This window comes from Macrobrachium rosenbergii, chromosome 37, assembly GCF_040412425.1.
Source record: "Macrobrachium rosenbergii isolate ZJJX-2024 chromosome 37, ASM4041242v1, whole genome shotgun sequence".
NCBI lineage: Eukaryota > Metazoa > Arthropoda > Malacostraca > Decapoda > Palaemonidae > Macrobrachium > Macrobrachium rosenbergii.
In genome coordinates, this window is record NC_089777.1 from 34,953,080 (window position 1) to 34,977,340 (window position 24,261).

The 24,261-nt window shown below is 37.8% G+C and overlaps 2 protein-coding genes across 4 annotated transcripts in view; one reads left to right on the top strand and one right to left on the bottom strand.

The window, feature by feature from the left end:
• Positions 1-211: 211 nt before the first annotated feature.
• Positions 212-24,261, top strand: part of LOC136825485 (uncharacterized) — a 246,438-nt gene continuing 222,388 nt past the window's right edge. For 2 of the 3 annotated variants that reach the window (XM_067082019.1, XM_067082018.1), the window contains exons 1-3: positions 212-1,301; positions 1,676-1,755; positions 22,024-22,168. In XM_067082019.1, the coding sequence (XP_066938120.1) occupies positions 1,206-1,301; positions 1,676-1,755; positions 22,024-22,168 (321 nt within the window). In that variant the 5' untranslated portion in view covers positions 212-1,205. Of the gene's footprint in view, positions 1,302-1,675; positions 1,756-9,969; positions 10,128-22,023; positions 22,169-24,261 lie in introns of all 3 variants that reach the window. The other variant, XR_010849355.1, reaches the window with a different exon arrangement.
• Positions 16,167-19,457, bottom strand: LOC136825088 (facilitated trehalose transporter Tret1-like). Its single transcript, XM_067081132.1, has 4 exons — positions 19,299-19,457; positions 18,220-19,035; positions 17,645-17,684; positions 16,167-16,450 (listed from the first exon to the last, which is right to left on the bottom strand). The coding sequence occupies exons 1-4, from the start codon at positions 19,452-19,454 to the stop codon at positions 16,167-16,169; spliced, it is 1,296 nt and encodes a 431-aa protein (XP_066937233.1). The 5' UTR covers positions 19,455-19,457.

The window sequence follows — 24,261 nt, forward strand, 5'->3', positions numbered from 1 at the left end:
GTCAACTGGGAACTGTCCGGCCAGGACGCAGACGCTGGTTCACTCCTTAGGACGGTTGTCGCAGCAGCTGAAGTAGGGAGCCTTCCTGTAGCTCCTAGGGCTACCTCTGATCCTGCTCTGATTTACAGAATTTGGCCGTTTCCCAGAGTTGGTGCCCTCGTCCAATGGATGTGTCACCTCTTGGAATGGCGTTAGCCAGACCTTGGAGGAACATGAAGAATAAGAAGGGGTGGAGATCCAATTAACCAATAGGAGCCACTAGCTCTCCTTGGCACTCTTGTCCCATTGGCACATTGCCGTTTCCATCTTGGAGTGACCCTGGCTCCTACCCAGAGAAAGTAGCCTGCGTGACCTCTGCCCAAGTAGACTAACATCTAACACCCTAGGCATCTTGTAGTACTAACCCGGTTAATAACCTTGATACAACTATCCAATACTCAAGCTGGTACACCCCTGACTGCTTACCATAATTAACCCTTCAGGTTGCTCATGTCCAAAATTATCGCATTTGTTATTCCGTGAAGAATTGCGTAACCCGTAATTAATTGCATTCAGTTAGGTCAGTGTTATTTAATTTAGTACCAGGGCCATAGGATAGTAGACCATGTCAACAAGACACATTTACCATGTACCCGTTGCCTAGGAGTAGAGTTCCCTGTTGTCAGAGACAGCCAGTAAAAGTCTGTATTTACCTTTGCATAGGCATTAGGCTCTACTGTAGTAAGTTAGGTAGGTCCTTTTAGCTAGTTGCAGTGCAAAAGTACAGCTCATTTGTGGAAACTGACTAGTTGGGACGAATAACTTGCTTAGCCAAGACCTTCACGCATGAAAGGGAGTGAACCTTCTTAAAGGGGGAAGCTTTCAAGTATTTAGAAAATTCGTCCCTTCAGCCAGTCAACTATGAAATCAAATTTAATGGTGGCTGGATGAGACTTCACTAGAGGGGGGGTGGTTGAACTTATGTAGGCCTACCCCCATATCGCCTGATTTTGGGGGGAACCATGCCAACCTCTTAGCCCCAGCATTGTATGATTTTTGTGGGGGAGAAAGCTGTTAGGGACAGAAGGGTTAGCTAGGACCGAAATTGGACTGTTATGCTGACCCTAGTAGTCTTAGCCATAAGACCTATTTCCATTCAACCTTTCTGCTGGCTGAAATTGCGTTTCAGATAGACCGATGTACTGGGACCCCACGCTCAAAACCGAATGGGAGACGCATCGCGCCCTGCCTGGACACACTCTACCCAAGGGACCAAGTGCACAAATCGTCAGTGCAGTCCTGTTGCTATTCACACTGGCAAGGTAAGACTTCTGCGACCGAAATTCATCTTTTGTAGGCGAGCTCCATGCACAGATGCAATAAGGTACATCTGAAGTAGCAATTTACCGCCAGTAATCTTTCTCTTCTCATGAATTTCTCTCCATTTTCAGTATTTCCAACTTTTCTTTCTCCTAAAACAAAGCCCCTTTAATTCCCACAGCCTAGCACGCACATTTGTTCCTCATGACTTGTCCCAAGCTCAAATTAAATTAGTTTAGTGATAATAATTAGAGCATTCCCACGATTAGTGTTATCATGTGCCAATTAAATCTGATAAATTCCTCTGTCATGCGTAAGTAATTTCATGAGAGAGAAAGTCATTTGATTTGAATGCTCACCTGGAATTCTCTTCCAGAATCCTGTTATCTGGCTCTTCGAGTGGTCTGCCCCTGCCCTTGTGAACCAAATAGCCTTAGACGTACAACTGCCACCTTGGTACGTGCAAGAGTCTTTCGATATTCAGTGGTTCAGGGGGCTGGACACAGTTCCCCCTTTGCAAACATGTTGAGTAACTACCCAGAATCATTCAACCAGTGTCAACAGCAGTAAATTCCTGTGTCAAACTATTTCAGGGCTGTAGCCCTTTCAGATTCCGTTATTTGCTATGCATTGCCTCGCTGTTATTGCACATTGCATGTGCCTTGCTTGTTGCTCAGTCAGCCTTTTCATAGTAATTTCTCGATTGCTCAGTTTGGAAATAAATTCAATTTAAGGTCATTGACTGGTTTTTAAAAGGCGACCTCCACTTCTCTGTTTACTTAGTGTGATATCGAGGTAAATCAGTTTATTCATTACATTTATCGCTTATATTCTGAGCGCTAGGTTTTGGGCCTGAGAGGTTAATTATAACTGGGAAAACTTGAAAGTATATCCGTCGGTGTGACGATGCTGACACAAGGCACAGTCAAAAGAGATTTCCATGGCTAACAAACCCTCTGTAAAGAGAGACGTTCATAAATTAAAGGCCAGTAAGGAGACAGTAAAATATACATAGGACAAGGAGAGCACAGAGTGTCAAGAAGCCTTGAACACACGATTTTAGGTAATTATTTAAACACAAGCATTTACGTAACGCTGCCCTAACAAGGCAAGATTGATATGGAAATACTGGCACTTAGAAATGGAAATAGGTAGTTTAGTTAAAACAGTGTGACTGACGAGAAGAACCTTTGCAACAGATCACTTTACCTTGTAGAAGAGGTGGCTTCAGCGAGAAATGGCAGCGGAGGAAGGCTGGGCTTCACTGGTAAGAAGACTAAAGGTCCCTACAAGATAGGACCATGTGGTAGGGCATGGCTCTCTGAAGGAGATGTGTCTCTCTCGTGTCCAGCAGTGTGTCTCTCTCTTGTCGGTCAGGGGTCAGGAGGTTACCCACAGGTAGATTGGGGTTGGTTCACCTGTGATGCAGTCCCAGGTGTTCCTGCCAGTTGTCCTCTCTTAATCCAGGCTTAGGATTCTGAAAGCAAAGTCTCCCACAGTCATATGTTCAAGAAGAGAAAATTGAAAGGGATATAAAGTGATTAAAAGATTAAGGGAGGGGCCTATATTCCTTTCGCCCTTCCTTGTCAGGCAGTGCCCAAAATGCACTGTTGTATTTTCAAGCTTTAAATGAAGCATTTGATGTCTGGGATGCTTGGGGATTATTATAATATATATATATATATATATATATATATATATATATATATATATATATATATATATATATATATATATATATATATATATATATTTATATAATCTCCAATGTAGCACATATGAACGCATGCTTGAGAATATCATAAAATCCACGTAAGAAAGTGTGTGAAATATGAACTTGAAAATGTAAAATAAACTACGAAAGTACTTGTTCAAAGACCCGGTTTCCACTTACCTTCTTACGTGGAATTTAAGATATTCTCAAGTTGTAAGATTTTGTAGATCATATTTCTTTTCCCTCACCTTTTCTGTGTTCATTGATCCGTATGGTAATTGTTGTTATATTGTTATTAGTATTCTTCTATAATTTCATAACTCATCAATACCTTATTTATCAGATTTACATGACATGCGACGAATATTATTTTTTATGATATCCCGTATTCAGTGGAAAGAAAAGGAACATTAATCACAAAATAGTAATTCTCTCTCTCTCTCTCTCTCTCTCTCTCTCTCTCTCTCTCTCTCTCTCTCTCTCTCTGCATGATAAAGAAAATGATAATAAAGATGAATTTCAACTTTTTACAAAATTCTTTTTGTTGAAGATAAAAAAAAAATCAGAAAATATATAAACACACAAGACAGATCATTGTAAGAAGCTGTCTATGGCATAACTTGAATAAAATTTTTCTTACAAGATGAACATAGTAATCTGAACAAAACTTTTATGATAGAATTTCAGTAATTTGCATGTAGCCTGCATAACGTGGTATATATTGCCAGAAACAAGGAGCGACACATAATCCCACATTGTTATCTTTAAAGTTATATGTGGCACGATCATAATTACATTGGAACCGTATAATTTTCTCCACAGTAATCTGAGCAAACTTTCGCAAATATTTTGGTACCGCATCTCCAGTTGTATCAACAAGAAATCTTTGATAACGGCTCAACTCTTCAACAACCAGTCCCATAAAATCGTTATTGTAAAATTAAAAAAAAGAAAATAAATAAAAATCTACTTCCTTTCAATTTTCATTCATATTACATCTTGACATAATATTAGCCACTACCACCGCCGTCAACAATACGAAATCTCTTGGGCTGGAAATTACTGGCAACCCACTCCCTCTCGATCTACCGGCGGTCGACCCAAGATATCTTACGATCACCCGGATTTAGGATCGTTTTACGAAATGTAAACGATCCAGCCGTAATCAAAGGGTTAAGGTTCCTTGCTACGACCCTTCGGCCCCTAGCTGCAACCCCTTTCATTCCTATTACTGCACCTCCCATCTTACTTTCCACCCTCTCCTAGCAATTGATTCATAGTGCAACTGGCAGGTTTTCAAACCTTTTTACTGTCAATTTATTTCAGCGCTGAATGACCTCTTAGGTCCCAGCGCTTGGCCTTTGGCCTAAATCCTATATTCTGTTCTGATTTTAAGTGCATTTATATAACACAGGTGCGCAAGAATTAGATTGCACCTTTTGCAATCGCCCGGAAGTGCCCAGAGTGTGGACGGGGTTAGCTCCGGGCACGATCTGGCTGACCTAGAAAACCTCTCGGATCCGCTACTAAATATAAACAAGAATGGAAGAGGTATTTATTTATTTTCATATCCTTCCATTCCCTGCTTCATCTCGTTTGTAGATGCAACTCAAATAACGTTTATCACTTGAAGTGGTGCGTTGTTTGATCAACTCCAGGGAAACCCCAGAAAGGAAAGTAAGAAATGACACGGGGTTCGGGAGCTGAAGCAATATACCTCTCGGGGCTCGGCTCTCGCTGAAATTCTCAGACAGAGAAGAGTCGTTAAAAGAAAATGAAGACATGGTCGCTAAAATAAAAATGAAAAAGTAATATTTTGCCAACGAGTTCGGTATAATACGTTTGGTTGTCATTTATTTGTCCCGACGGGAAAACTAGTCTACGCTTCCCTATGAAAGCGTAGGTCGTACCTTAGGAAATATACAAATTACCTTTTAAGATTTGGTATTTTTACAATCTAATATCTGAGAGAGAGAGAGAGAGAGAGAGAGAGAGAGAGAGAGAGAGAGAGAGAGACTGTTTAGCCGCAGGAAAACACTGCCTCCGGACACTTATTGTAACACTAAATATTGCTCCCAGTGCACTGTCTTGCTCAGCGATAACCTTGATTTTGTCACGTTCCAAGTCTATTGTTTAGGGGTGGGGTATTAGAACTCGGCTTTTGGTTAAGAAGTTGAACTCCGTATCTATCTTGATACAGTTAGCAGGCTTCATGAATTAATTTCTCCCTCTCTTGCTCTCTCAAGTTATCTGTTTTTGATATATATATATATATATATATATATATATATATATATATATATATATATATATATATATATATATATATATATATATATATATATATATATATATATATATTATATGTTATATACATTATATATGTTATGTTATATATATGCATATATATTATATGTTATATACATGATATATCTTATGTTATATTTATGCATATATATATATATATATTATGTTATATATATACATGTATATACACATATACATATATATATATATATATGTGTGTGTGTGTGTGTATACGCCGCCGTGGTGTTGTAGTGGTATGATTCTCGGCTACCAGTCGAGAGGGCCGGGGTTCAAATCTCGCCGCTCACTGATGGCTCGGATTGCGCCACTGCAAAAATCCCGGCAGCCCGTCAACCTAGCGGTCCGAAAAAACCGAGAGGTTCAGTAGGAGAATAGGTACCAGCCCTCGGGCTGGGCAATTAAACAGTGGGCCTAGCGACACACTGGCCACGTGTCATAAGCACTGTGACCTGTCCCCCACTGGCTGTCTACCTAAGAAGTAGGAGATCAGCGCCTGCCTTATGAGCCTACAGAGGCCCAGGAGGACTTTAACTTTTAATATTATATATACGAGTATATATGTATGTATGTATATATATGTGTGTGTATATATATACATGTATATATATATAATGTATGTATATATATACATGTATATATATATACATGTATGTATAGTATGTATGTATACATATGTGTGTTGTGTGCACGCGCGCGTCGTCATATCAATATTCGTAGTGGTGTTAATTAACAATAGAATACATTCATATGGAGAAAAGAAGAAGAGGCGACGAGCTGCATTGCTTTTAATGTAGGTAACTGTACACGACATATATTCTTCATTTATCTTCTTGAGAAGTTTTTCTCTTACCAGCCTCCTTTTTTAGGTTTATCTTACTATCTTAATCAAAACCCGACCATAAGTGTAAGAGTCTCCGTCACCTTTCCCTCCCCGCCTTATAAAGGAAGGTCTGTTTACTGCATTCATTCCTTTAGGACTTTGCCCTTCCTCTCCACGGCATTCACACCACCACACCCCACCATCTCTCTGAATTCCTTCAACACCTGGTGCCTTTTAGTTCATTAACATTCCACCTTTCGTCACTACATCCTAACATTCCTTTGCACAAACGTTCTCAGCTTTACAGTGCAATCGCTTCCTTCTGATGCATCGTTCAGATACATTTCCTTTTTGTCATATCCTTTCCAAGCTCTCCCGGCCTCTTTATTGAGAGAGCGAGGGAGAAAAAAGTAAGTATAGCTTAGTTTTACCAGACCACTGAGCTGATTAACAGCTCTCCTAGGGCTGGCCCGAAGGATTAGACTTATTTTACGTGGCTAAGAACCAATTGGTTACTTAGCAACGGGACCTACAGCTTATTGTGGAATCCGAACCACATTATAGCGAGAAATGAATTTCTATCACCAGAAATAAATTCCTCTAACTCTTCATCAGCCGGCGGTGGGAATCGAACTCCGGCCCATCGAATGACGGTCTGAAGCTCAACCAACTCGGCCAACAAAGGGCTTGAGAGCGAGGGAGAAAGAGAAGTTGAAAGCTTTTCTGTGTATAAAATTTCTTGAGAGCAGAAGCTGTTCTGTCCTAGTAGAAGTCCACATCACAAACATGCATGGGTGCATTCGCTCACTGGCATGCATACACGTATGTTCCTCAATTGAATTTTGATGATTGGGTCTCTGCAGTGGCTCCCATTATTCTCTTCTCTCATCAGAATGCATCATTGGAGAGATCATCTGATCCCATCCTGTTTCTTAAGCTTTGTTACAAAAGGGTATATATATATATATATATATATATATATATATATATATATATATATATATATATATATATATATATATATATATATATATATATATATATATATATATATATATATATATATATATATATATATATATATACTGTATATATATATATATACATATACATATACATACATACATATATATATATATATTTTTATAAATATTACTGCTGTTCGCCCTCGATGTATTTAGGTGTAGGAATATTAGTCCGATTCACCTCGACAGAGAACATCTCTGCCCCGCCGGTAGGCTAGGCAATTTAAAAATAACAATCACCGCAGTAGACAAATGGCGCCGCATACGCTGGAAAGTTTGTAAACAAAATATGCTAGGGCATTAGGGACCTAAGCCTCAGAGAGGGTTTACGCTCAATGACCCCTAGTTATGGTGGCCCTTAAGCTTTATTCTATGCATTCGACGATGCCTTTGTCAAGGTCGGATTGCCCGGGGCGGTATAAGCCCTCACCTGGCGGGAACGGCGAGGTCTGGTCAGAGAGATTCCAGCGGTCGCTGAACCAGGGTGACGCTGCGTGCGTGCCCGAACGATATTCTTTGTTCTTTATTACTTTTCCTCCTACGTCTAACTTAATTAGTGAATTGGGAAGACTGCCAGAATACGACTCCTGAGGTCCCTCGTTTGCGCAGCGACTCAACATTCACGGTAAGTCCGATTCTTGTTGAAGCTTCGTCGATTGACTAGTTCTTTTCTGTATTTCACATTTTTTCTTTGTTTTCTTCCTTCAGCCACCACTTAGTGTACATGTGTTTACGAAGTCTAGATTAAGCCTAATTATTATATTGTTAGCTTCAACCCCGTTATTCCAGTAAAATACCTAGGATTTAGGGTAAGCAAAATCAGGTTAAATCTCGATGCTTTGAATGCCTCGCGTCCGAATGTTTGGAAGAACCGTTGCGTTTAAAATCAAATTCATCTCAAATATTCTTTGTTAAGGTTAATAACCCTTAACTGGCGACCTTTGGCTAATTAACGTCTGTCTTTGAGGTTAACTTTTGGCTTCAAGTGGCAGGTTACGTGTAATCTTGGTTTGCAGGGCCGTAAAAATTACGTAAATTGAATAATACATGATCAACCAAGACCTCACACGTAACAATATATATATATATATATATATATATATATATATATATATATATATATATATATATATATATATATATATATATATATATATATAGTGTATAAACTGTTTTGTAATAAGGAAACAATAATTGAAGAATATATGAAAACTGAAAAGGTTATTTTTTGGAAGTATTGGCACCACTGAGACTAGAATTAGGACATTTAGATACGACGTTGTTTTATGAGCACACCCATTTGAGTTGTACAAGATGATTCGCTATAGTATAAAAAACAACAACATTACTCTTATGCAAAGTGATCACCATTATCGTGCAGATGGGTCTGGTCCTCGTAGGACTTTGTGAGATTAGTGAAGTGGTCCTTTAAATCACTCAAGATCCAACTTCCTGCTCAAGAACGACTTAAGTAAACCTTCGTCTGTCGTATCCTGCTCATCCCCCAACCACCTCCTGCCCTTTAAAAAGAAAAGCCTCACAGACTAATGTATATAACTGTTGTTAATGTGCCACACGAGGAGCACAGTCAAGGATTACCTAATAGTATTAACTTTGTTCGTGATTTTTCCCTGGGTTCCCGGGTATTTTGAGCCGTTGGCTCATTGATTCATTTTGGACGTCAGGACTCGAAACCAACCTCCCCTCATCCCGTATGGGGGTAGTGCCGTCAGGGCACCTCTTGCGGTCCACTGTAGGCATTACTTATTCTTTGCAGCGTGCCTTCGGCCCCGGTCTGCAACCCATGTCGTTCCTTTTACTGTACCTCCATTCGTATTCTCTTTCTTCCATCTTACTTTCCACCCTCTCCTAACAGTTGATTCATAGTGCAACTGCGTGGTTTTCCTGCTGTTAAACCTTTCAAACCTTTTACTGTCAATTTCAGTTTCACCACTGAATGACCTCATAGGTCCCAGTGCTTGGCCTTTGGCCTAAATTCTATATTCAATTCAGTTCAACCTTCTCAAAGTTGCCACCTCACTGAGCCTGAGCTGTTTAATCAGACAATGAAACCTGCTGACTCTTGGCCAAAAGTTATCTCTGAATATCACGAAGGAAGTTTTTTTCATGTGACAACTTCACTTTCATTCGATTTTTTATACATATTTTGTTAGTTAATGCGGGTGTTCGATATTTTGGTGTTCATTCATGATATTTGTTTGACTAGTTAGATGGGATAATGATTTAATTTCCAAGAAATTTATTCGATGTTATGTATGTAATGGGGGGTGGGAGGGAGGGTGTTAAGGGCAAATAATAATTGATCATTCGAAGCTCAGCATTTATGTGACAAAACATCACTAGAAACCATAAGACGATGATGCATAAAAATGCCTGAGACTGTATTATTCGCTGTATCTTTTTTGGAAGGTATTTAGATTTAAATTTCTGCGGGTTCATTTGATTTTCTGTGGACTCAGATTTTTTACAGTGTTACCCGAAATCCAAGGTGTTCCTTGTTTTGAAGTCATTTGGCTATGATTAATTATTTTTTCAATTTATATCCCATTTCACTCTATTTTCTTTATGCTTTAATGGTCAATAAAGGAGCCCAAAATCTTGAGTCTGATGGCACTGTAAGTAGCTAATTATGATATATTTCAATTTCTCAAGTTTGTATTCTAACATGAAATACTTATCCAACGTCATTCAATATGGTTAAAAGTTACTTTGCTCTCATGTTACCTGGAATGCAGTGGCATTTGTTTTTATTTTTTTTTCAGTGTTGATTATGCCGTTGTCCAGGGAGCAGGTCCATCTACCATTGTTTTCAACTGACCATATAAAGCTTGTAGGTCGCTAACGAATAGCAAAGGCAAGGGACAGGTCACTGGCCAAACTTAAATGCTTGTGATCAGCTCCTCCTCTACTGCTTTTAAAGGTTGGTTTCATATTTAGTTTAGTCCCTTTAACTTCCATTACTTAATGTTAATTTCAGCAAAATAGTTTTGAAATTCAATTTTAATTTTTAAACCTCATTATTTGTAAACCGTAAAACTTCAGTTACTAGGTGGGTGACTTACTCATTTTATTTTGCCTAATGTACAACCTTGTACAAGGTACCCTGAAACAATGCTGGTTCTGCCTGCAGACTTAGTAACTAAATAAACCCTATGGGTTTATCATACCTCATTTCAGTATACATATGACTTACTATCTGGAAAAGAATACTGTGGGGGTATCTTACATCACTGGCACTGTAGGGGGTGGGGGTGGGAAAGGGGTGATGTAAAAATAACCGAAAAAACACATATTAGTGTGTAATCCATAGTTTTCGAGGTTGCTGAGATGAATAGTGACACTCCCGATGCCCCTTAAGTCCAAGCTCAGCCACGATAGGAAAAGGGGTGAAAAATAAAATGTAAAAAATGACAGATGTTAGTGTCTAATCCATAGTTTTCAAGGCCACTGAGATGAATAGTGACAGTCCCGATGCCCCTTAAGTCCAAGCTCAGCCACGATAGGAATGGGGTGGAGAGAAAGGGTGAAATATAAAGTGTCAAAAATGCTGGACAGTGTAACTGAAGCAAAGATCTTAACAGGAGAGAGAGAGAGAGAGAGAGAGAGAGAGAGAGAGAGAGAGAGAGAGAGAGAGAGAGAGAGAGAGAGGGGTTGTTAGGGAGGAGAGAGGGAGGAAAAAAAAAGTATATCTTAGTTTAACCAGACCACTGAGCTGATTAACAGCTCTCCTAGGGCTGGCCCGAAGTTTATCAGTTGTCATTCAGAGTTTTCCTGGTTGGTCAGCTAGTTTAGTATATTTTGCAACTTACTAAGTTGTATTTTTCATTTCAAGTCCAGTTTGGTGGTTAAAACGGCCCACACGTACAGATAACATGGAATAATGTGAGAAGAATATTGGTAGTATTCCCAACAGTGAATGTTTGTCCACTGATAGGTACTTTATTCGTCAGTATCCTTTTTTTTTGTATATGTATATTTTTGCACGTGAATTCTTTCTCCACATCGTATCCAGATATCAAACCATTTCTGCACAAGAATCAGTTTAACTTTTATATCCTTCTGACGTTTACCTTCTGTTTATTTAATCAGGGTTGAACACTCACATATTAGCTAAGATTTAGTTTTAAGTCACAGTGCATCGTCTAGTTCCAAGTTCTCATGTTTCACACGATTCAAATATTTTGATCCTTTGGCCCTGATAGGTTAAAAATGATCCATTGTTCCTTGTAAATTTTGTTTCTTGTAAATTACATTTAGACTGTTGATCCATGTTGGTGGTGCTTGTTGTTTTAAAATAAGCCAGCCTTTTGCTGGCTCGGGCTCTTGGTGTAGGGCAGTCCATAATACATGTTGATTAAACTTAGTGTGGGTTTGCTATATCTTCTAGGTTTAATTGGTGTGTTGGTCCACATAGGTTAACTTTGATCCGCTAGGCCACATTAGTTTCAGTGAGTTCTCTGGTCCTTAAAGGTTAAATTTGGTCAGTTGGTCCTTGGAGGTACATCTGGTACGAGTCCTTGCAGGTTTAATTCTGTTTACGTTTAAAGTCTTCTGCACCTATATTTGCTGCTCGACTAGTGTCCTATTTTTTAATTTAGGAAAATGGGATTTAACTGTAATTCTGAGTCATTACTGTGGCACAGATAAGACCCTTATATCTTGGAATTTTAACGCTTTTAATAGGAGGCTTATTAATGCTTTCAGTTTTATAGCTATATATTACATTTGCCTCAAGGGTTGTGCTAGGATTTAATAAATTTATCTTGGCACGTTTTGCATGTAACAAAACATTGTTAAAGATGAAAAAGTAAATCAGTTGATCACATAATTGGTTACAGAATATTTAGGGTCTTTTCTTGTGAATTGCAGACTGTCATGTTACAGTATTTGAATGATTTTCATGTTTCTTCCTGTCATTATTTATGTGGTATCCCCTCCTTGCCCCAGTGCCTGTGTATTGTCTGATTAAGTGTGATTGTCTTCCATTTTATTGTAGTATATTGTGTGGTTTGGGCTAGTTAGTCTTAACGTGTCGCGTCGGCTTGTATTGTTTGATGAAAGATTCTTTTGTGGACTGTTTGGAACTTTCGAGAATCTGGTAGTTTTTTACCAGTGTTGAGAGTGTGGGTTAGTTAAGGGCTTATACTTGTGGCCTCTAAATCACTCGGTGTGTCCGTGTATCTGTTGGATCAACTTTGTTCGATTAAGTAGCTCTGTATGATAATTGGTTGTAGGTGGAGGTCAAGTATGGTAGGGATGATGCCCGAAACTGCTTAGTTTGCTGATGGGATGTGGTGGTTGAATCGTTTACTAAAATATGAGGTGTTCCTCTGGTGCTTTGTGCTTGTGGTCCCATAGGGGGTTAGTGCCATCAGTGAACCTCGTGAGCTGCACTGTAGGCATTACTTAATGGTCTTTGCAGCATCCATTCGGCCCCAAGCTGCAACCTCTGTCATTCCTTTTCCTGTACCTTTGTTCTCATATTCTTCCATATTATTTTCCACCCTCTCTTAATAATTGTTTCATAGTGCAACTGCGAGGTTTTCCTCCTGTTACACCTTTAAAACCCTCTTACTGTCAATTTTCCTTCCAGCAATGAATGACCTCTTAGGTCTCAGAGCTTGGCCTAAGGCCTAATTCTGTATTCTGTTCTTATGTGGGTGTGTGGAAATCTGAGCTGGGCGTATGCAGTTTGCATCTTCTGCTGCTGTTATACAGTTGCTTTGATCCAGATCCGGCTAGGAGTTGGGTGCATTGGTGGGGTTATGGGCTATTGAGGTCAACAATAAAATTTATATAATTGTTATAATTGAAAACTCTATGGGAAGACTTGAATTGTACGTTAGTGCCGTCTGTGATAGTATATTGGATGTCAAAATTTTTGATGAAAATGGCAATCACAAAGTCCATTTCAGTGTTTCCCAAAACTATAACTATTGAGTGATGGTTGTCCTTTATCTGCATCCCGGAATATTTTTAAAGTTTACACAATTACTGAGTTGTAGACTGTGTTGATGAGAACTGGGTTGCTTGTGGTGATTATGTACTTAAGATCTGTAATGATTATGTTTTCTTGTGCTGTGTGTTCCTGTTGAGTGCAGGTGTTCATGTTTAGCTTCGCTCTGCATCCCCCAGGTCTGGATTTATTTATTTCCATTGTTGCAACGTTCTGCTTTTGGTTTCTTTAATATTATAGGGAATGCTATTGTGGCATTCCATATCACCAGATAAATCCGGATTATAGGGCATATCCGAACTCGTTGTAGGCAATGTCAGGTGCCTTGTTATCCCTATTGTTGGAGTGGGCATCTCCAGGTATGATTAAGATTTTCTGGGCTAGTCTCGGCCATTACCTAACGGCCTCCCATAAGTTTGAGAAGGTGTTAGGGATATTAGAATCTACAGTGGGTAAGCTTATGGGATCAACACATGATTTGGTGAATGCATGGAAATGGCGACTGGCAAGTTATAAACAAACAATGCATACGTATGATGCAATGTTCACATAACCAAGAACACTTGAAATGGGGAATGGGTAACTCTTGGATAAATCCCATGGAATTACTCCTTTACAGCAATTGTTCTCCTTCAGTAGGATCCCCCCTGAAGAAATTAGGCTTTGTATTCCAAGGGAGTTACAGAATATAGGAATTTTATTTAAACTAAGCGCTTGCTCTTGAAATTGACGGTTATATTGTTGTTTGTGCATAATTTTAGGTGCAGATACCGTAAAAATGATATCACAAAGGTTGAAATACTGTATATTACTGTAGAAAAATAAAACTGAATAATTTTCACTAACACTTTCAGTGAAGAATAAAAGCAGCCCTCTAGTATTTTTTTTTTTAAATATTCCCTTATTTTGAGCAACGAGTATAAGGCCAATATTTTGGAGGCTAGCTTTAGTTTATTAAAAATCGGTTTTTAAATTTCAAAATGACTTCCACCTATAGCACCAAATTCAGATGTTATTTAAAATAAGTTTCATACTTATATATAAATAGAAAAGTGTGTAACTGATTAGTTATTCACAAGAGAACTGAAAATAATTAAACAACAATGTATCCCCTTTCAAACAATGTTGACTGTTGTTTGGAAAGTGGGTTTGGTTTTAGTTTTTATATGAATTTTTCTGTATATCTATATCTATATATATATATATATATATATATATATATATATATATATATATATATATATGTGTGTGTGTGTGTGTGTGTGTGTTTGTATATATGTATATATGAATGTGTATATATATATAATTATACAAAATCATATAAAAACAAAGGCAAAGCAAGGTAATCGTTATCATTTTTGCTACTTTCCAAACAATAGTCAACATTGTTTGGAAAGTATTTTATTACAATACTTTCCAAACAATGTTGACTGTTGTTTGGAAAGGCGTAGAAACGATAACGCTTATCTTGCTTTGCCTTCGTTTTCATATGAATTTGTCCAATTATATAATGTGAATGTATGTGAATATATATATATATATATATATATATATATATATATATATATATATATATATATATATACATTGTATATATATGTATATAATGTACATATATATATATATATATAATATATATATATATATATATATATATATATATATATATATATATATATATATATATATATATATATATATATATATATATAAAGTATACACCATATATATACTATATGTACATACTGTATATACTGTATATATATATATATATATATATATATATATATATATATATATATATATATATATATATATATATACACTGTATATGTATGTATGTATGTATAAATAAACTGTATGTATGTATATATGAATGAATTTTTATCACATCCTCACGATGTTTTATATACAAACATTAAGCACAAATGTCATTTAATATCCAATTCGCGCTACTTCGGGAATATTTCCAAAAGGGAATTAAGTGATAAATGATTTGGAACCCAAGTGAATCGAACACCTGACAGAACCAATCAATGACTTACAGTTGACGCTCCAGACTGCTTACTGTTCTAGAATGTCGACTAGAAGTCGTTAATGGGTACTGTCGTGTGTTGAAGTCACTTAGGTACCAAATAATTTGTAGCTTATTTTTTGTGTGTATATATACACATACACACGAGGTATGTTAAAAAATATCCGAACTTAATTTTTTGTGCATAAACAAATGAAGCACTCTGCCGTTTCATTCTGAACTTTCCCAGTGGCTTCAGCTGATAAACAAATAAAGCTAGGGAGGCGTGGTTTGGTGCACATATGTAGGCAATCCTAATGCACTTGCTTGAATTCTTTCCTACCTACAGAAGCTGTCAGTCGCTGGCAGACAGCCAATGAGTGAGGAAGTGTAAATGAGCGCCATCGACTTTTCCTTTTTGACAAAATGACAGAAAAACTTGTACAATGCCACTGCATTAAATTTTGTGTAAAGCTTGGCGATTCCCAAGTGGAAACAATCCACAAGATTCAACAGGGGATGAAGCAATGGGCACCACACAGATAAAGGAGTGGTGCAGCTGCTTCAAAGATGGCTGCACATCAGTGGAGAGTGAAGCATGTTCTGGTAGACCCTCAACATCCAGAAATGAGGTCGTCATTGACCAAGTGAGGACCCTGGTAATGCAGGATCGTCGAATCACAATCGGAGTACTTGCAGACGAGGTGAGCATTAGTATTGGATCCGTTCATTCCATTTTGACTGAGGATTTGGGCTTCAGGAGAATCTCAACGAAGTTCGTGTCAAAGCTGCTAACGATCGAGCAGAAGCAACTCAGTTTGGATCACACAGGTCATGCTGCAGGTTGTGAACAGTGATGCCAACTTCCTCAACACAGTGATCACTGGCAATGAGCGCTGGGTTTATGGGTACGACCCAAAGACTAGTTGCAGTCATCACAATGGAAGCATCCAACATCATGTAAGTCATGCTGACTGTCTTTTTTGACTCTAGTGGCGTGGTTCATCATGGATACACACCACACGGCACAACCATCGCCAAGGAGTACTACCAAGGGGTTCTGCATTGCCCTCATGACACTGTGAGGCGTGAATGGCTGGAGCTGTGGGCAGCAGGCAATTGGCAGCTCCATCACGATAACGCACCCTCCCATTCTTCAAATTTGATGCAGAGTGTCCTGGCCAAACACAACATACTTGTGCTTCATCAGGCTCCCTACTCTCCCGACATGGCTCCGTGTGACTTCTGGCTTTTCCCCAAGCTGAAAATGCCCCTGAAAGGAACCAGATTTCAGTCCAGAGAAGACATCATGCAGAAGGGGAGGGACCAGCCGTACGCCATCTCAAAAGAGGTGTTCCAGCGCTGTTTGTGATAGTTATAGAACCGTTGGAAGAGGTCTGTGGCAGCCCAAGTGGACTACTTTGAAGGAGATTAATGAGATTGTTGTATCTGAATAAGAATATTTTTTTATGAATAAAGATTGGATGTTTTTTTAACACATCTTGTATGTGTGTGTGTGTATGTAAATGCAATGTTAAATATAAACATATTAATTTGTGTATCCCTCTATACATTTTAATACATCTATGATCAGACTATTCACAAAAAACAAATCTGTTTCATTCAAGCCTTAACGGTATTAGGAACGTCTCCTATGGGTTGAACCATGTTGCGCTTTGGTTTCTTCAAGAATATTTTTTTATGAATAAAGATTGGATGTTTTTTCAACACATCTTGTATGTGTGTGTGTGTATGTAAATGCAATGTTAAATATAAACATATTAATTTGTGTATCCCTCTATACATTTTAATACATCTATGATCAGACTATTCACAAAAAAATCTGTTTTATTCAAGCCTTAACGGTATTAGGAACGTCTCCTATGGGTTGAACCATGTTGCGCTTTGGTTTCTTCGGTGATTCGAAATATTCTTGAATTTGCTCCAGAGTCTTTCCCTTGGTCTCTGGGATGACAAAGCAAGTGACGAAACTGCAGAGTAGACTTACACCTCCACATGTGAAGAAGACTGAGTGCGCGCCAAAGGCCTCCTCAAAAAAGGGGTAGATCTGGTCAGAAGTGATACAAAATCTAGGTTACTTGAAAGTTGGTGTGGGTTTGTCAGGCACACACACACACACACACACACACACACACACACACACACACACACACACACACACACACACACACACACACACAAGTAATTCGTTTGTCTCCAATTTCCCAACAAACGTACTCTGCAGTTTATAAATTAGACGTTTATGCGTATTGTCAACCAGCCCATGGCCAGTCTTTATCAGCACAGGCCCTTTCGTAACAATGAAGGTACATTGATTGGAGATTCAAGACTGGAACCAATGTTTCAAGGATTGGGCCAAGCTGTCTGGACCCTTTTTTACATTAACATTATTTAATACAGTATGGATACACTTTTAATTATAAATTTAATGAGAGCACAGAGTCACTTTTATAGATGCTAATGGTGCTCACGTGATAAGAGTATTGCTGAAAGAAAATGGTTGCAGTTAATTACCTGAGTTTCTGTACATGGATAATTAATAATGCATTACATTTTTTCTGGATAATTCTTTTTGGTCAAAATATTAGTCCCCTTAAAGTCTAAAAGAAATGAGTGGAGTTATTTAAACCATATCAACACTTAGTATGTAAAAGGAAATTGTGATGAGTTATAGAAGGCTTCTAAATAGGTGCAATCTGAAAGGGACTTCCTGACTTCTGACGCCACTTCATGAACGGGAGAAGTAGCATTTACCGTTCTTTAAAATTTGCTTCAAAATAGTGTAGATAATGGTTCTAAAATTGACCATGATCGGATATAGAATGTATATTAAAGAAATGCTAATGGAATATACAGCAGAAATTATATGGAAATGGTTTACTTACTAGAAATCAGACTACTATGGAAACACTCTCTCAATTTTGAATCATTTCAGTAATGTTGAAGGGCCCAGTGTAGAAAAAAATCAAATATCAAGAAAAAACAGAGATACAGAATGCAGAAAGAATGCAACAATCTTACCTGTAAGACTGCAAAAGATAATAACCGGACAAAGAGTATGTTAACTGCACTCATAGTTGATCTCATCGTTGTGTTGAAAAGTTCAGCTGACAGAAGCCAAGGCAAGTTATAACATCCAAGGCAGTAGCCAGCAACAGCAACCAGCATAGAGACAATAGGTGCCCAAGGTGGCCAGTTGATTTCCAAAACGTCATTTACGAAGTAACAAAGGCCGAGGAATACTGTTGCTATGCTTGTGATGAATGCTGAACAAATAATGAGAGGGCGACGCCCGAGGCGATCAGCTGTAAGGGCACACACAGTTGTAAAGACGACTTGAACCAAACCGGTGATGATAGTAGCCATGCGGTGATCTTCCACACCAGCAGAAATGAAGATCGTCCCAGCAAACGCGATGAGGATAGTACCACCACATATTTGTTGCAAGGTATCCAGGAATAGGGTGATTAAGAGTGGCTTTCTCGTGCGTGGTCTCCACAGCTCTCGATACTCGACCTTTTTGCCCACAGAATTGAGTTTGACCTTCATTTCGGCAATATCTGCCGCAGAGTCGTAGTCTGTCCCTCGTAGCCACCTGATAGAAGCCTTGCAATCTTCTTCCCTTCCCTTTAAGAGATACCAGTAAGGAGATTCAGGTACTGCCCACAATACAGCAAGCATCAGAATTGTGGGAGCTAAGCAAATGTAGCAGGAAATACGCCATGAGAAAAATGCCCCAGCTAAATAAGACACAACTGTGCCTATTGAAACGAATATTGATGATAGAAGCACCAAAGTTCCTCGCAGACGAGCTTCAGTTACTTCACTCCAGTACACCTAAAGAAAGAGTTTATAGTTCATGATGAATCATCTGTGAAGAGTTGAAATTTTTTTTAGGAATTGGCGTACATATGCTATTCTTTGTGAAATCATTTGACGAATAAATTGACTTCTTTAACTCTCAAAAAATTTTCAAATGGGGCCAAAAGGTTTTAGTTGGTAAGGTTTTATTTCACATGCTCACTACTTTTTATAGAAGATGGGTTGATTTTTAAAGTTAAAAGTTAGATATACCGCCAGTGCTTGAATGATGTACTTACTGGTCCTGTAGAATATATAAAAGCAACTGCAGCACCACAGATAAATCTGCCAAGCAATATAATTTTTGCATTTGGGGCAAAAGTAATGGTTAACCATCCTGCTGACAAAATGGGAGCCGTAACCATGAGCAAAGTCCTCCGTCCAAGCCAATCCATTAATCTCCCAGTAAAGATACATACTGCCACGCAGGCTAATGAAATGATGCTACCTGGTGAGGGATAGAAAGGTGACTTCCTGCGTTTTATGCATTTTAGAGCTCTTAAGGATATGAGAAGTTATTCAGAAATTTTCTTTTTAGAGGGAATATTTTGGCAGTTTTCAGACGAATATGCTTTCCTGGCTCATGGTTATTAGTTTTGACAGTAACAGCTTAGTTCTGCAGAAGAGTATCAATTTATTCAGCATTATATTCGCAACAATACTTGTTGAAAGTAAGGGGTTTTGAGTTGAATCTTAAAGAATATAAGATACAGAAGACGGACTGTTATAGGAGACGCGCAGTGTACTATTGTGCACAAAAGTCGGTTCCCTTAGCCATCCAGAGAGTGAACACGAATCCGCTATGGAACTCTGAAGCAATTGAACAAGTAATTAGTGGAAGACCCAACAGATGTCGCACCTTAAGGGCACATGGGAACAGGAAGTAGGAGTGGGAAGCAGCTTTTTTTTTTTTTTTTTGAGCTTAGAGTAAAGTCTCCATATTCTAATATCGTTAAGTAAGTGATCGTAAAGTATTTGTTGTTGAAGATACTGGGTTTGAGTGTAAAATGTGCAGTTAGGGAAATATGCGAAATAAATATGAGAATAAAAGTGCTTAGTAGGTAAAGTTAAGTATATCTTAGTTTAACCAGACCACTGAGCTGATTAACAGCTCTCCTAGGGCTGGCCCGAAGGATTAGATTTACTTTTACGTGGCTAAGAACCAATTGGTTACTTAGCAATGGGACCTACAGCTTATTGTGGAATCTGAACCACTTTATAGCGAGAAATGAATTTCTATCACCAGAAACAAATTCCTCTTGTTCTTCGCTGGCCGGTCAGAGATTCGAACTCGCGACCAACAGAGTGGTAGCTGAGAACGAAACCCGCTCACCCAGCGAAGAACTGCTTAGTAGGTAGTATTTATGAATTAGTATTTCCTATAGGTTATCGTATCTTATCAGCAGACATGACTGTCCACAAGATAGAAACAAAACATTTCAGCAACGGTGTTTGCTGTGGTGTTCTATAATCTGCAAGCCACCCCTTATAAAAAAAAACTAGCATTTATAGCAGCACATGAGCAAAATTTTCACTTCACTTACGTTATTGAGGTAGCAACCACAAACTACCGCTACTACATCCTCTATATGTAAACATTCATAGATCTGTTATATTTAGTTATATTGCGTGATTGGGCCAAAAAAAGTTAAGTATACCTTAGTTTAACCAGACCACTGAGCTGATTAACAGCTCTTCTAGGGCTGGCCCGAAGGATTAGACTTATTTTGCGTGGCTAAGAACCAATTGGTTACCTAGCAACGGGACCTACAGCTTATTGTGGAATCCAACCCACATTATACCGAGAAATGAATTTCTGTCACCAGAAATAAATTCCTCTAATTCTTCATTGGCCGGCCGGAGACCCGAACGCGGGCCCTGCTGAGTGCTGGCCGAGAACGGTACCGACCAGTCCGACGAAGAACTGTGATTGGGCCAACATCCCTAGTGAAGGTGAGCGATATGGGTGATGACAACCAAATGCCAGTTTTTAGACAAATTATGGCTATACGTAATTTTTTTGAAACACTAACACAAAATGAAAGATTCAGATACTTTCACCAGTGTAACAAATTCATATTCAGTAAAAAGATGGCAAGAAAGAAGCAGAGAAAAAATATTAATTATAATGCAGAGATAAAGAAAAAATTTGATAGGAGAGAGAATGTTTCTGGGTAAGTGGTAGCCTAATAGACGTAACTAGCGAATGATGTTTTAGTATGTATTGTTTGGCAGTTTTGTTGGCCTCCGCAAACACTGCTGCTGAAATGTTTTGTATCTATCTTGTGGACATTCATGTCTGTAGATAAGATGAAATGATCTGTAGGAAATACTAATTCATGAATAACTGCCTTACTAAGCATTTTCATTATCATATTTATTTCGCAGGGTACTTTAACATTTTTCATATTTGATAACCCAACAAATATTTATCCACTGTTTAAACATTATCTTATGTAGGTTATGATTGGATTTGCATTTTCATAATTTGCTAATGTTTGTCTTTTACTGAAGAAACACTTACTGTACTAGTGGCATGTGTCAGCATTTCATTAGAACGTGAATGTAAAAAACGTATAAAAGAAGGATTATGGTTTCTTACCAACAAGACACGGCTCTTTTGTGTGTTGCAATGTTGCAAATTTATTCTAAAAATCCAAAACTAGATTACCGGAATGGTTAAGTTCCAACGACCAGTTGGTCAGCGTAAATGAAATTTGTATTATTCCCAGACGAGAGCCAATGTTGGTATAAGAAGGCCAGCTTAATTGTCAGCTACAACAGTGTTTTCGAGAGTTAGATAAATATCTTTTATCCTTTATCATATCTTTAATTGTAATTTCTGCCATTCAAGCGTAGGTTAAGCTACCACAGCAGTTTATTTTTTTTTATTCTTGTCTTTACTCTTCTTGTTCATGTGTGTAAGTAATTGTAAGCAAAGAAAATGGGTTTTCTTTATAACAGCTCACCAATCCAGGCCACTTCTGCTGTACCAACTACAAGATCAGGGTCTGCTTCAATAGATGGTATGGTTAATGCAGTCCATCCATTCACTGATGCTGCAGAGAGGGTGCCCAAAGCTGCTGCAAAACACGCCAAGCCCTGTAAGGTAATACAGACGTTTTGATTCTTGATTTTAGAAGATGGTAACTGGAGGTCTATGAATGTCTGATGGTTATTCAAACACATTTATGTGGAATTAGTACTTAGGCAAATGCACCCAGATACATACATACATGTATATATGTATATATACATATATGAATAAATATATAGATAAAAATATACATATAAATAATGTATATGCACACACACACATATACATATATATATATATATATATATATATATATATATATATATATATATTTATATATATATATATATATATATATATATATATATATATATATATATATATATATATTATATATATATATATATATTTTTATATATATATATATATATATATATATATATATATATATATATATTTTATATATATATATATATATATATATATATATATATATATATATATATATATATATATATATATATATATATATATATATATATATATAAAACTTTATCGCATACACAATTGTTCTGTGCATTAGTAGAATTACTTGAAGGACCTCATTCAAACTGGATGGTATCTGATGGATTATTTATTCAGAAAAAGTTACAAGCTTTCTTGGACAAACAGTCCACATTATCAAGTATCCGTGCAGTGAGCAGACGCGTAGTCCAGCTGTATTTATATCTGTGTGCTGGGTACTTTTAATCCTATAATCGCCTAGCTCCTCCTGTGTGACCCCCACCCCTTCGTGATCAGCCTTTCTCTGACCCCTTCTTCTTCCAGGTGTCCGTTTTCCGTGCGTTCTCCTATGTTTTTCCTTCGTTTCCTTGCTACCGTGGAGTATAATATTTTTCTAGATATGCTGTCTTCAAAGCCGTTTCTGGTGTTCCCTGCCATTATGTTGTTGGCTTATGTTATGAAGGCATTCTCTACAACCAGTCTGGCCGTTTTGTTGGTGTTCCTGTACAGAAAACTCATATTTTCCCAGTCTATTTTATGATTATTTTCCCAACAATGCTTGGCAACTGCCGACGTCTGATTATAATGCCTTATGTTCTGCAGATGTTGTTTGCTTTGCTCTTTACATGAATTGCCAGTTTTGCCATAGTACCCTTCTTCACATTCTAGACATGCTGCCATATATAACCCCCTCTAATCTCTTCCCCCTCTACTGACTTTTTGTTTCTAACTATTTTATTTCTAATGGTGTTTTTGTAGCTGCCTATCAATTTGAAATTATCTACCTTTCTGTTGATGGGTGCAATAGAGTTGTTGTCCGGGACTGTAATAATTTTCTTCCCTACCAAATGTTCCTTTTCTATCCTTTCCCTCTCCCCAAAATAGTTTTTCCTTGCCTTGATGTGTGCCCACTCCCACCAATACTTAGGGTAGCCTAATCTCCTAAAACTCTCCCTCAGGTAATCCAGCTCTTCGGGACTGCAAATCCTATAAGCCCTGATGGCTGACCCTGTCATTACTCCTATTTCTATTTCTTTCCTATGACTGGAGAACCTATGTATGTATGAATTGCTGTGTGTCTTCTTCCTATATACCTTGAATTTTAAATTTTCCCCTTCCCTCTTAACTAGGAATTTCTCCATCCTTCTCTTCTTCTATTGTGAACTTGATGTGTTCATTTAGTTTATTTATGTTTTCTAGTAACTTGTGTAGATCTTCCCTTTCTCCCTTGTGAATAATCAAGATGTCATCCATGTATCTTACCCATTTTACGATATTTAAGTTCCCTTTATTTACTTTGCCCACCTCTTCCTTTTCAAACCATTCCATAAAGATATTGGCTAGAATTGGTGAAAGACTCGAACCCATGGCCACGTCATTTTTTTGGATATGTATATATATATATATATATATATATATATATATATATATATATATATATATATATATATATATATATATATATATATATATATATATACATATAGACATAAATTGTTGTAGAGCTGGAGGAAGGAATGAAACAGGGAGTTGAGCAAACACTTTTGAGTATGACCGTACATAGAGCACTTGGTCACCTCCTTGTTTCATTCCTTCCTCCAGCTCTACGACAACATAATATCGCAAGCTTTTAGCTAAAGATCGGCGACATATATATCTAT

Bases quoted from the DNA above. Each gene is read 5' to 3' on its own strand.
- LOC136825088 (XM_067081132.1), bottom strand. From the start codon at position 19,454: ATGGATTGGCTTGGACGGAGGACTTTGCTCATGGTTACGGCTCCCATT. The intron at 19,036-19,298 runs GTAAGTACATCA...CTCTTTCTTTAG, and splicing joins TTATATATTCTACAGGACCA to GTGTACTGGAGTGAAGTAAC. The intron at 17,685-18,219 runs GTAAGATTGTTG...ATTTTCTTTCAG, and splicing joins TATCTTTTGCAGTCTTACAG to CAATACTCTTATCACGTGAG.